Source organism: Salminus brasiliensis, chromosome 1 (assembly GCF_030463535.1).
Source record: "Salminus brasiliensis chromosome 1, fSalBra1.hap2, whole genome shotgun sequence".
In the NCBI taxonomy this organism is placed as follows: Eukaryota; Metazoa; Chordata; class Actinopteri; order Characiformes; family Bryconidae; genus Salminus; species Salminus brasiliensis.
In genome coordinates, this window is record NC_132878.1 from 29855591 (window position 1) to 29868180 (window position 12590).

At 41.1% G+C, this 12590-nt stretch overlaps 2 protein-coding genes across 2 annotated transcripts; both read left to right on the forward strand.

The window, feature by feature from the left end:
- Positions 1-361: 361 nt before the first annotated feature.
- On the forward strand, positions 362-6275 carry tmed10 (transmembrane p24 trafficking protein 10). Its single transcript, XM_072676865.1, has 5 exons — positions 362-581; positions 1734-1854; positions 2685-2758; positions 3195-3321; positions 4531-6275. The coding sequence occupies exons 1-5, from the start codon at positions 405-407 to the stop codon at positions 4650-4652; spliced, it is 621 nt and encodes a 206-aa protein (XP_072532966.1). The 5' UTR covers positions 362-404; the 3' UTR covers positions 4653-6275.
- A 989-nt stretch (positions 6276-7264) lies between these two features.
- On the forward strand, positions 7265-12558 carry eif2b2 (eukaryotic translation initiation factor 2B, subunit 2 beta). Its single transcript, XM_072676886.1, has 8 exons — positions 7265-7537; positions 8460-8580; positions 8794-8945; positions 10265-10428; positions 10804-10899; positions 11587-11724; positions 11972-12038; positions 12375-12558. Exons 1-8 carry the CDS (start codon positions 7384-7386, stop codon positions 12530-12532), a joined length of 1050 nt encoding a protein of 349 aa, XP_072532987.1. The 5' UTR covers positions 7265-7383; the 3' UTR covers positions 12533-12558.
- Positions 12559-12590: the final 32 nt, after the last annotated feature.

The following is a 12590-nucleotide window of genomic DNA, read 5'->3' on the forward strand; positions in this document are numbered from 1 at the left end:
GATGGCATTTTTTTGGATGCAGATATTTTGATGGGTTTAAGTAAGAAAGCTTGGGGCCCCTATAAAGGGGGGGGGTCTCCGTAAAGCTGCTTAGTGACAACAGTCTTAGTAAAAAACGCTATAGAAATAAACGTGATTTGAACTGAATTAACCAGATTGCGTTTGCACTGCTGTGTTTAAGGGCGTTATGATGCTGTGATTGACTTCTTAACGGACCATTCAGCGGGCAGCTTGTAGCAACAAACTACGAGCCAATCCGAGTTGGACACGGGTGCTCGCAGCCAATAGTAACAGAGTAGGCGGGACATGTCTGAATGCGGGCGGGAAAAGAAAACCCTCCACCTGTTCTCCGACAAGTGGTTTTCCAGCTAGCCGTTTTGCAGTGCAATCAGTCCGGCTCGGCCATGGCGCGGCTCGGCGTGCTCGTCCTGCTACCGCTGCTGTTTGACTCGGTGTTTTCCATCTCGTTCTTTTTACCGGTCCGAACGAGGAAATGTTTGAAGGAGGAGATCCACAAAGATGTTCTGGTGACGGGAGAATATGAAATCAGCGAACAGCCCAACACCAAAACTAACCTGAAGGTGAGCGTGTGTGTGTATATGTGGATAATCGCTATAGCTAATGCTAGTGCTAATGCTAATGCTACAAGGCAACGTCAGCTATAACGACGCCAGTTATGGCTCCACTCTCGGGTACAAATGAATAAGCTTACGATTCAAATTCCCTCTGAAAATGAGAGCCTGGATATTTAATAAGACCCACACTTAATGTTTAACCAGTTACGTCGCAAATAAAGGTTGAAATTGGAGGCTAAAGCGCTCAAAGTTAGGTGTAGGCCGGGCGCTTCCTGACTGTAGAGCCAGCTGGCAGCGCCAGAAAGTAGCTAGCTAGCCTGCTAGCCAGCTGTAATACAAGAGTGCAGAGAGAAAGAGGGAGAGAAAGAAAGCAAATAAAGCATTAAAAGCTGTGTATTGATTCACGGTTGTTGTAAACAGTGTGCAAATCATCAGTACACTATAATTTGGCCTGCTTTCTCTCAGTTTGGGTGTTACACGTCAGTGTAAAAGTGGCCTGTGCAGCTGGGACTGACCATCCCTGAGAAGCAAAATAAAAGTCTGCTGTTAAGTCGTTAATGTTGTCCTCTGGAGAGCCAACATCATCTTTATTTCGCATTACTCCTGTTTTCATGCTCCTTGAGTCACCTGCCCCTGCAGAACACCAGTGCTTAGGCTCGCTCTGTTTGCTGCATGTTTGGCTGTCCCCGTGCTTTTAATTTGGAAGGATTTGGAAGTAAGCATGTTGCCCAGTTTTCAGAGTGTGTTAATCAGGTTTGTGTTAACTTAAGGTCTGACAGCCAAACTGTAGTATGGTAAGTAAATGCTACAGAATTATTTAGGGTTATACCTTACATGAACATCTTGAGTGCATTTGTTAAATTGTGTTTTATTTGATTAAACATGGGTCTCACACTTTATTTCACACATTTCTGGTTGAATTGTAATTGCAAGACATTATGTTAGCTGTCCAGTGTGACGGAATTAAATGATGGCTCCCTTTTTGTGTTCGGTCTCTGAGAACATATGGATCAAACATTTTTTTTTGCACAGTTTGGGTGTATGAGTGTGTTTTATATGATGCTTAATATTATGTAGTTTTCTTTGTGTCTGATCTGCTTCTTTTACAGTCATATTTGTAATGATGGTTTTTCTTCTGCAATTTGTTTACGGCTTTAGATCACGGACTCCTCTGGCCACATTCTGTATTCCAAGGAGGATGCCACTAAGGGCAAATTCGCTTTCACGACGGAGGACTATGACATGTTCGAGGTTTGCTTTGAGAGCAAATCCCAGATGGGTAAGTAACACAAGTGCACAAAACAAAAGTACAAGATGCTTTACTGCAATGTGCGCTCACGTTTTTAGACATTTTAGGGCTGATGGTGTGAGAGATAATTAACACCTTATTGGGACCAAGGCTGGTTATCATTATCAAAAAACATTAACTTACTTGTTTTAATGTTTTTCATAGTGTATGTTTTTTTAATGTGGCTGTTGTGTCTATTTTGTTATTTAGCGGCCCTGTTATCTGAAGCTATTCTAAACAGGTGTTTTAAAATAAGAGGGTCCTGAAAATGAAAACCTGGGATATGGAATTGATTACACAAGGCTGTAATCTGTTAATTCTATGTCCCTTTGACTGCACACGTATAATAACGGTCAAAGCGAAATGGGAACAGTCTCCTGCATGCTTATTTATTTGGCTCTAGGTTTGACTGCTGAATTTAAAGTGAAACATAGAGAAACCGCTGGAGTCAGCGGCTGCTTTTTGGAAATTTCCAAGCTACCATACACATTGCAGTTTGGTTTTGTAAGGCGCTTGAACATATGGAACAGCAGGCCGCTACTGCATACAGTGTCTGTGATGTGGAGTTAAGTGTTTGCTTAAGGCTGCAGTGGTTCAAACTCTTGGCCTTGGGTGTTAAATTATTTTTTATCAGTGGGAAACCAACAGAGTGCTAGCCTTCACCCTCCCAGCGCTGGTAGCGTTGTGTGGTGTGTGAAATTGGTTAAGTAAAGAAATAAAATGACAGCACCCCTATCTTTTTATTATTATTATTATTATTATTATTATTAATTATTATTATTATTATTCTTAATATAAATACTGTTTTGTTGTTTTCATAGGAACTGGTAGGGTTCCAGATCAGCTGATTAACCTGGACATGAAGCACGGTGTAGAGGCCAAGAACTATGAGGAGGTATGTTGATTTATTCACATGTACACATGATCTGCTACACTGTTAAAATAGGTGATTGTAATGTAAACATGCGTCATATGCAACACAGCGTTGTAACGTTTTTACATACATTTTTAGATGCTGCAGCTAATCAGACATTTCAGACACTTGACGCATGCATTTTCTTTGTCAGTGTTGATTGAGTAAAGCATTTACTTTAATACGATGTATTTTCTGGTCTTGTACAGCAGTTGAAAATGTTAAAGATCACTTCAGTATAATTTGAAAACTTTTTTTAGATGTATAGAGATATATGTTTTTATATATTTTGTACATATATACACACACACAGATATATTCAATTATCTATATGACTGCAGTAACCAGGTAATGACAGTACTTGTCATGTTCATGTTGGAGGTGCTGATGTATGTTCTTGGTCTGTCTGTTCACTCAGATTGCAAAGGTGGAGAAGCTGAAGCCTCTGGAGGTGGAGCTGCGGCGCCTGGAGGACCTGTCTGAGTCAATCGTCAATGATTTTGCTTACATGAAGAAGAGAGAGGAGGAGATGAGGGACACCAACGGTAAGCAAAGAAAATTGAATAGTTACATTTAAAATAGTAGTTTAAAATGCTACATAAATATCATGCCTGTATTTGGCTTTCAGTGATATGATTTAAACAAGAAATTGGTGCACAAGTTTTCCTGGTACAGTGGCAATGCAAGTGGTGTGTATGCTACTGTCTGTGAGTTAAGTGTGTTCTCCCAGTGTCTATGTGGGTTTCCTCAGGGTGCTCTAGTTTGCTAAACACATCACGCCTAATATTGGATTAAATATCCCTTAGAAAGTTGCATCTTATGTAGGTGCAAGCAACAAGCTTCTTTTCGAATTCTGGTTGGATATTTGACCACCTAGCAGCTAAAGTTCAACTAAATCTGTTTGCTTCCTTGCACACATTTTTTTGATAGAGTTAAGGTCAAGACTTGGTGTTACTCTGCTTTATCCATTCCGCAACCACATTTAAGTCCAATCAGACTCATGGTTTGAGGTTAAGAGTTCTAAAGTAGCCCTCCTTTATTATTCCATCCACTTTGTTCAATGTACCAGTTCCATTGGCAGCAAAACAGTCCTAGAGCATGATGCTACCACCCTCATGCTTTACAGCTGGTCCAGTTTTCCCTGTGGGTGAATGCCTCACCTTTACTACTCCAAATGTCTTTGTCTCATCTGACTTTTTCCATGGTCAGCGTGGTCAGCTGCAAACCTAAATCAGGCTTGACTGTGTCAATTTTGGAGATGTGGCTTCTATCTTGAACAGCAGCCTCGCAGTCTCCGGCAGTGTAAAGCTCACTTGACTGTAGACTGTGACACCGCTCTCCCAGCAGCTTCCAGTTCATGGCAGAGATGTGCTTTGCTTAGTGTTCCTGACCATCTGAACCAATTTCCTCTCAGCTGAGGATGACAGTTTGGGTCTTCTGTGGCTACATCTCCCAGTCCACAGATAATCCAGTTGTTTAAAAAATGTCTCCAAAACAGATCCCTGATTTGTGTAAATCTACGATCATCCTTTTCCTTCTATATTTTTTTTTCTATAAAAGATGTATGTTGCACAACCATTCTGTGCCAGAAAAACAACTGTTCTCTTTAATTTAGAGGCTGATATTGAAATGACTTTAATCTTCATGATGAGTGTTTGTAAATGTCTAGTCGAGTTTGTTTGTCGAGTGTTTAGGTGTGTTGCTAACCAGAACCCCCCCCCCCCCCCCCCCCCCCCCCCCCCTTCTCTTCACAGAATCCACCAACACCCGTGTGCTCTACTTTAGCATCTTCTCCATGTGCTGTCTGATCGGTCTGGCCACATGGCAGGTGTTCTACCTGCGTCGCTTCTTCAAGGCCAAGAAGCTCATTGAGTAAAAAAAAAAAAAACCATTCCGCCAATCAGAGACCCAGAATCCCTCTCCGACACCTCACCTGCCCCTTGTCTCGTTGCCCGGTGTCAGCAGGTTTGTGATGGTATATTTGGCGGGGTGCAACCCGGAGAGGACGTCCATCAGGTCACTGTGTGGGAAGCCGGCGGCCATATTCACTCATCCAATGTGTACTACATTTTTGATACAAAGCTTGTCGGTTTCATTTGGACGAACCACCCGTTCCTCGTTTCTTGAGTTTTTTTGTTTTTATCATCACACGCAATCCCAAACAGATCCTTTGTTACATACTTAGAAATTCAAGACCAGAGGTGCCGCTTTAGTGATACACTGTCAACTGTTTTGTGTGTGGTTAGAGATGCACCCATACCAGATACAGGCAATAAAATCCATTACTGTTATCAGTAATTAAATGCAATGCTTGGAAGCTGTATTAGATTCAGGTATCCATTAATGCACCCAGTAGAACCATATTTAAATAACTGAGAACTTGCAGGGCTGGTAACTGGCATTGGGATTTGGAATCAGGCTGGGATGAAATGGTATTGGTGCATCTCTACTGTTGATCATTGAAGCACTTGTATGTGTCAGTGGCACAGTTTAATAAGCAGAATCTTTTTCTTGATATTGTAAATGCTGTTAAGTTTCTCCAGTTGTGGAAATAAGTAAGGAATGACTGCTTTCCTCAAGATAGAAAGTTCTTCAAAGCCCCTTTCTCTTTATGCTCATATGAAGTTCATTTGCACTCTGTTGAAGCTCAACATGGAAACTACAGAAGAATGTGTTATTTTTTTTGCTGGCTTTTTCACAGTGCATGTTAGATTCAGGCCATTCTAGCCAAACTCAAAGGGGAACCCAACCATTTTTCATAATTCAGTATTTGAGATGTAAACAGTCATTCTAAATGGAGAATGTAGAGAAACTTACCAGATGAATATTTGATGTAATAACTTTCTGTGAGGGGGGGCTTTTAAACTCTTCAAATGTCTGGGTCCTTCACCACAACAGTGATCAGTTTCTCTAGAGCGACATGTTTTACATCCGACCAATCAGAATGACTTTGTTTACAACTCAACTGTTTAATTTTGCAGAAAAGGTGAAAAATTCAGTGGAATTCCTCTGTGAGCATCCAACCTTTTGCTTAAGCTGTTATCTTTTAGCGGTCTTGGCAGGCCATTTAGGCTTTAGCACAAAAGCCTATGTGCAAAAAACTGATCGGCTTTTCCATTGAGTCAGATCTTCAGCCTGGTTGCCGGAGGGCTAGTTTATTTAGCTGGTTGTGGATTCTAATACTAACACCACAACAACTACGTGGACATGTTGATCCGGATTTGTTTTATTTTAATGTAATTATGAAATGGTGCATGAGTTACCATTAACATGTGGATGATTTGTGGGGACTAGGCTCATTAGGGGTGGAGGTTTGTGTGTGTGTGGGTTTTTTGTTTTTTTTCCCTCTTCCTCTGTCAGGCCCAATTATTAATTGAATCATTTTCGGTCTATTTCGTGGACATTTCGTTGTTGTTTTATTTTATTTTATTTTTTTTGGTTCTGTGGCAATTCATTTTAAAACAACAAAACTGGATTGTCAATAAATTGTTAGTTAAAATGGTTGAGTGTTTGTTTTTTTTTCTGCATGTCTTTAACCTTAACAGCGTCGCTTCTCACAAAGAGATCACAGTGAAACATCCTGTCCTACATTTTTCTGCATTTCATTTTAGGTGCATGTTTTCACTTTTGTGTGAGTTGATGAACCAAAGCAGTGATTCTTAATATTTTTAAACATACTATTTCTATTACTTTGAATAAAACAGAGATGTCCTCAAAAATGTGGGTGGCTTTGGTTAACTGTAATATTAATAAAAAGTGGAAAGACGAGAACAACCTTCCCTACAAGAAACAAACCTTTTCTGCACATTTTAGAATAGTTGTATCTATTATTGAGGGACATGTAGTTATTGTGCCATTACATTTACATATGCCACATGTCTTTTTTTATTTTATTTTAGTGGGTTAAATTAAGTAGAAAACAGTAATTACGCAGAAGTGTATTTGTAGATTATGTGAATTATTTCTACACTAAATAAACATCACATGTGATCTGACCATGAGTGCCCAAATGTTGGCATTAGACTGAACAGATCACAGTTCAACACAACGTGCAGGTTTCTAGTTCGCATTAAGAAGAGAGGGTCTGGTTATGGTTTGCTAAAAACACTAAACGTGGAGAGAAAACGAGCTGCTCATGGTCTCAACAAAGAGAGAGATTCACCTCAACGTCTTGAGCTATTTAATTAAATTATGCTATTTATGACTCCACGGCGAAGTTAGAGCATGCATGCGTACATTTATGAGACTGAAGTGGATTTCTTGTCGGAATGATCAGTTCCACCTTAAATAGAAGAGCAATTATACGGTGGCGCCTCAGGCGGAACCATTTAAGGTGGAACGGACCAATCGATTGGGTTTCACGTGGAGATACACAAACATGGGGTATTAACAACCTTCATTTGCATTCGCAGTGTGTTAGCTTCAAGCTAACGAGCATGGACTCTCTAGGACTACATTACCCAAGAGGAACCGCGCTGCTGATGCAAGGGAACTTTCTATGACTACATCCGTAAAGTAGACCACCGGGCTGCTACCATTCAAGGCTGCGATCAGGGGAGCGATATCGACCCTTATTCTCGTTAATAACGTGATTCAGGGAGGTGAAAATGCCCGGCGCGGATAAAGAGACGGACCTGTGTGAGCGGATCGAGGCGTTTCTGGCCGAGCTGAAGCTCGGGGACCGGGGCTCCGGGGAGACCGCCCGCAGCACGGCGGCGCTGCTGCGCAGGATCACCGCACAGGCGCGCTGGAGCAGCGCAGGTGTGTACTTCACACTGCAAAACACACCAAACACAAGAAACACACACTTCTACTGCACAGTTGATTTTGTTAGCTGAATACCGCGGTGTCCGAGTCAAGCCTGCCCAATAAGAGAGGAGGTCAGGGATGGTCCTAATGGATGATCCTCATGTTAGGTTGAAAAGGCCTATCTCCCTGTCTTGATCCCTTAGAAACAGACCGTGCCTTTGATCATGGCATGATTTAGGTGGTAGGGATTACTAGAACTGCTGATGTTTGGGACTCCAGAGATCACTTGGAGTGGTATTGTGCAGAAAAGACATGCAGTGAGTGGTTATGAAGACAGAAGGCTCTGGTAAGGTCAGCGAAGGATGGCCTGACAGGTTGGAGCTGTCATAAGGGTGACAGTAACTCAGATAACCACTCTGTACAGTTGTGGTGAGCAGAAAGCATCTCAGAATGCACAGCACGTGCAACCTTAAGGTGGATGGCTCCAACTGCACTACACACCACGTCCGATTCCACTATTGTCAGCCAAGAACAGAAGGCTGAGGCTGCAGTAGGCACAGGTTCTCCAAAACTGAACAGTGGAAGACTGGAAAATGTAGCCTGGTCTGATGAATCTTGACTTTTGCTGAGGGGAATCTGGAGCCAACAGCATGGATTCATGGTCACAGTCCAGGCTGGAGGAGGTGGTGTAGTAGTGTGGGGAATGACACACTTTGGGTCCATTAATACCAATTAATCATTGTTGGAGTGACACAGCCTGTTACCCTTCCAGCGTAAATACACCATGCCACAAAGCAAAAGTTTTCTCAAACTGGTTTAATTAAAGCCCATGGTTTGTTCAGTATTCATTAGTGACTTTTCCAGTCACCAGATTGGAGTCCAATAGAACAGACAGTAAATCTTTCCCTGTGGGTGATATTTTGTGTTTGTGCAGGCGATCTGATGGATATCATCCGTAAAGAGGGCAGGAGGATGACTGCCGCTCAGCCCTCAGAGACCACTGTGGGCAACATGGTCCGCCGCATCCTTAAAATCATTCGAGAAGAATATGCAAGGTAATGCCTGCTCTTACTGACCCTCATGCATCACCAGCCAGAGTGATCCGCTCCACCTTTAGAAAGCTATACAATACTAGCAGCTTACACCATAACCTGCTCATTCCAGCACTGTGGAGACTCCCACACAGTTCATTTCATATGCTTATTAATAATGACAGAAAGGGACAAACAAGTTGGTAAAACTCTGAGAACTCTGCTGTTCTCCTTCAGGTCCCGTGGCAGCAGTGAGGAGGCGGATCAGCAGGAGTCTCTGCACAAACTGCTAACATCTGGCGGCTCCAGTGAGGAGAACTTCAGGCAGCACTTTGCTCCTCTCAAAGCTAATGTCATCGAGGCCATCAACGAGCTGCTCACAGAGCTGGGTAAGAACACATTGAAGCCATATTGAGTAGAAAACGTAGATTTGCACTTTCCATTTCTCCTTCCACCAAATGGAGTCAATATTCTAGACAGTTGTCTAGACAGGTGTCGGACATTTGATTCTGTAGTTTTGCACTGGAGCTATATGGCCAAATTGCGGGGTCAGTGGTGCTAACTGCATGGCTAAATCGTTGCACACAATCACCTGAACGTGTGTGGAGTTGTTCAGTAAGCTCTAATAGATTTGCTTATGTGGTTTCTGGTACACTGTTAACTAATACACCCAGGAATCTGCTACTGTACTTTTAGCACTTTTTAACACAGTTCCTCATAGTTTCAGTATAAAACAAAAGGAGCAAACTGCAGAACACCAAACATGCCTTGGCTGATCCACTGCATGTGAAGTGGGGGACCTGGGTACATTTGAGTTTTTTAATATACTGCTGAGTTTTTGATACTGCTTAATATAATTAGCTTGAGCTGGCAGGTACATGCCCAAGTAGATCCCGGAGATGCAATTTTCCCTCTACTCTAGTCAGCTTGTATAATAATTTGAGCACCCTATCCATTGCAGTACCACTGCCTGTTAATGAAGTGTAATTAATTAGGTTTACTTTGCTTTCTCTTGAGTCCCTGACCCCCAAAATGTGTGGGACCTGTAAAGTAAAGTGAGAAGGTGTCTGCACAGCAATAACCCATACCACAGTCCTTATAGGCAAGTCACTCTGCGCCCATCTTTGCAATGCCGGCAGGCAGGACAGGCAGGCTCCCATCTCTATGAATGGGGAGGGACCTGTTTTGAAGTCTGTTTTTAAACATATTTTAAATTACTGATCAAATCTGAGAAAAACCTCATGTAGTTTGTAGCTTTCAGCTCAGTAATGTATAAATTGTGATTTTTATTTATTAATTTATTTGGCTTGTTCTGGCTACTGCTCTTGCACAGGTCTCCACACTGGGGGTTCCTCTGCTCGTGGCGTAACCAGCAAGCTGATCGGCTCTTTTTGTTGAAAGATAGGGCTTGATCGGTAACAGACACCATGTTGAGTGTTCCAAGAACTGCCATTTATATTCCAACCAGTGGCTGGTCTCCTCAATTATAATGTCTTTGCTTATACTGATGAGTTTGAGACCCAACCTGTAGAGATCTGAGGTTTGACTCAGGTAGTGCACCTTTACTGGGAAGTTTTCATCTGCCTTATAGTCCTCAGAAACATGGTGTCTCTGTTGTGCAACAAGCCTTAAAACATACCCATCCATCATTCATAGTGCTGTTCATTCATTACAGGATTACTGTGTGTGTTCTTTTTTCTGTCATCAGAGGGCACCACAGACAACATTGCCATGCAGGCTCTAGAGCACATTCACTCTAATGAAGTCATCATGACCATCGGCCGCTCACGGACAGTGGAGGCTTTCCTGAAGGACGCAGCGCGCAAACGCAAGTTCCACGTTATCGTAGCTGAGTGTGCTCCGTTTTGCCAGGTACATCATTACGTCATCACTACAGAGTCCTGCTAACAGGAGTGATTGGTGTGAGAAATGGAAACAAACTGATAAGCAGCAAGAAAAGATTAAATAAATTGAGGAAATTGACAGGTGACAACTAAAGTTAACATGTATCAGTTATGTCAGCCAGTAAAGCAGTGGTTAACTAGAACTATAGGAGTGTAGTTCTTAGATGCGAAATACATGTAATTTACTCACTTGCTCATATAACATGTTATCAGCCAGTATTATTGATTATCTGAACTGTTAGCTTCTTGGAATCAATTCACACCGGTCTGGCACTTGTCTGTAGATGATCAGTCAGACACAGGGTGTGTGTGAGTAGAAATGACGAGCTTTCTATCTCCACAGGGTCATGAGATGGCCACCAGTCTCTCTAAAGACGGAATTGAAACCACAGTGATTCCTGATGCTGCCATCTTTGCTGTGATGTCCAGAGTCAATAAGGTGAGAAACACTCCTCAGAGTTTTACTCGATCTAATATCCTATATACATTAATATCCAGAATGAAGCTCTAATAACATTAATATCCAGAATTAAGCTCTAATAATATTAATATCCAGAATGAAGTTCATTAATATCATTAATATCCAGAATGAAGCTCTAATAATATTAATATCCAGAATGAAGCTCTAATAATATTAATATCCAGAATGAAGTTCATTAATAACATTAATATCCAGAATGAAGTTCTAATAACATTAATATCCAGAATGAAGCTCTAATATCATTAATATCCAGAATGAAGCTCTATCATTAATATCCAGAATGAAGTTCTAATAACATTAATATCCAGAATGAAGCTCTAATAACATTAATATCCAGAATGAAGCTCTATCATTAATATCCAGAATGAAGCTCTAATAATATTAATATCCAGAATGAAGTTCATTAATAACATTAATATCCAGAATGAAGCTCTAATAATATTAATATCCAGAATGAAGCTCTAATAATAACATTAATATCCAGAATGAAGTTCATTAATAACATTAATATCCAGAATGAAGTTCTAATAACATTAATATCCAGAATGAAGCTCTAATATCATTAATATCCAGAATGAAGTTCTAATAACATTAATATCCAGAATGAAGCTCTAATAACATTAATATCCTCCTTTTCCTATGCAGGTGATTATCGGCACTCAGACGGTTTTGGCGAATGGAGGACTAAGGGCGGTAAACGGCACACACACACTTGCACTCGCAGCCAAACACCACTCCACGCCGCTCATCGTTTGTGCGCCGATGTTTAAGCTCTCACCTCAGGTACCCCAACAGCAACCATGGCACATTTAAAGCAATTATTTGACAAAATAGAATTGTAATTTTTTTAACAAACAAACAAACAAACAAAAAAAGCTGACTAACATCCTCATTTTCTACACTTTTTATCCACTTGCCAGCTGAGCTACACTCGGCATCACCTCATAGAGAAGCTACAACTTTACAGGCAGACTGTAGACCGGGTTCATTTAGCTTTTTTTCTCTCTCTCTCTCTCTCTCTCTCTCTCAGTTTCCTAATGAGGAGGACACGTTCCACAAGTTTGTTTCACCACATGAAGTGCTTCCCTTTACTGAAGGTAACGCTGCACTTTACTCACATTCTGTCTGAATTGACTGGCCAAAACAATTAGTAAATTGGGCTTTGTAAATGTTTTATCCCACTAATGAGAATTTATAATAAAAAACAATCAATGTAATTAAGTCTGTTTAAGGCATATCTTTATTCTTTTTAGCAACAGTTTTCCAAACACATTAAACCAAGTTGTGGCTAATTTGCCATTAGCTTTGCAATTTAGTCCAAGACTATTCTTACTTCTTGTTTGGGAATCTGAACCATGGTGACTTGGTTTTGAAATAACAGATTAACTGGATTCATAAGTTTCCCCTGATCTCTGATATTTCTCTGTCCCCAGGTGAGATCCTGTCAAAGGTAAATGCTCACTGTCCAGTGTTTGATTACGTTCCTCCGGAGCTAATCACATTGTTCATTTCTAACATTGGTGGAAACGCCCCGTCTTACATCTACCGCCTGATGAGTGAACTTTACCATCCTGAAGACCACGAGCTGTAAATAAATTAATAAAAAAATCACTTCAAGCACAGTTAGTTTTTTATTTCTTTAGGATTGC

Coding starts and splice junctions, on each gene's coding strand:
- tmed10 (XM_072676865.1), top strand. CDS start 405: ATGGCGCGGCTCGGCGTGCTCGTCCTGCTACCGCTGCTGTTTGACTCG. Junction 582..1,733: donor ACACCAAAACTAACCTGAAG/GTGAGCGTGTGT, acceptor TTACGGCTTTAG/ATCACGGACTCCTCTGGCCA. Junction 2,759..3,194: donor AGGCCAAGAACTATGAGGAG/GTATGTTGATTT, acceptor CTGTTCACTCAG/ATTGCAAAGGTGGAGAAGCT.
- eif2b2 (XM_072676886.1), top strand. CDS start 7,384: ATGCCCGGCGCGGATAAAGAGACGGACCTGTGTGAGCGGATCGAGGCG. Junction 8,581..8,793: donor ATTCGAGAAGAATATGCAAG/GTAATGCCTGCT, acceptor GTTCTCCTTCAG/GTCCCGTGGCAGCAGTGAGG. Junction 12,039..12,374: donor AGTGCTTCCCTTTACTGAAG/GTAACGCTGCAC, acceptor CTCTGTCCCCAG/GTGAGATCCTGTCAAAGGTA.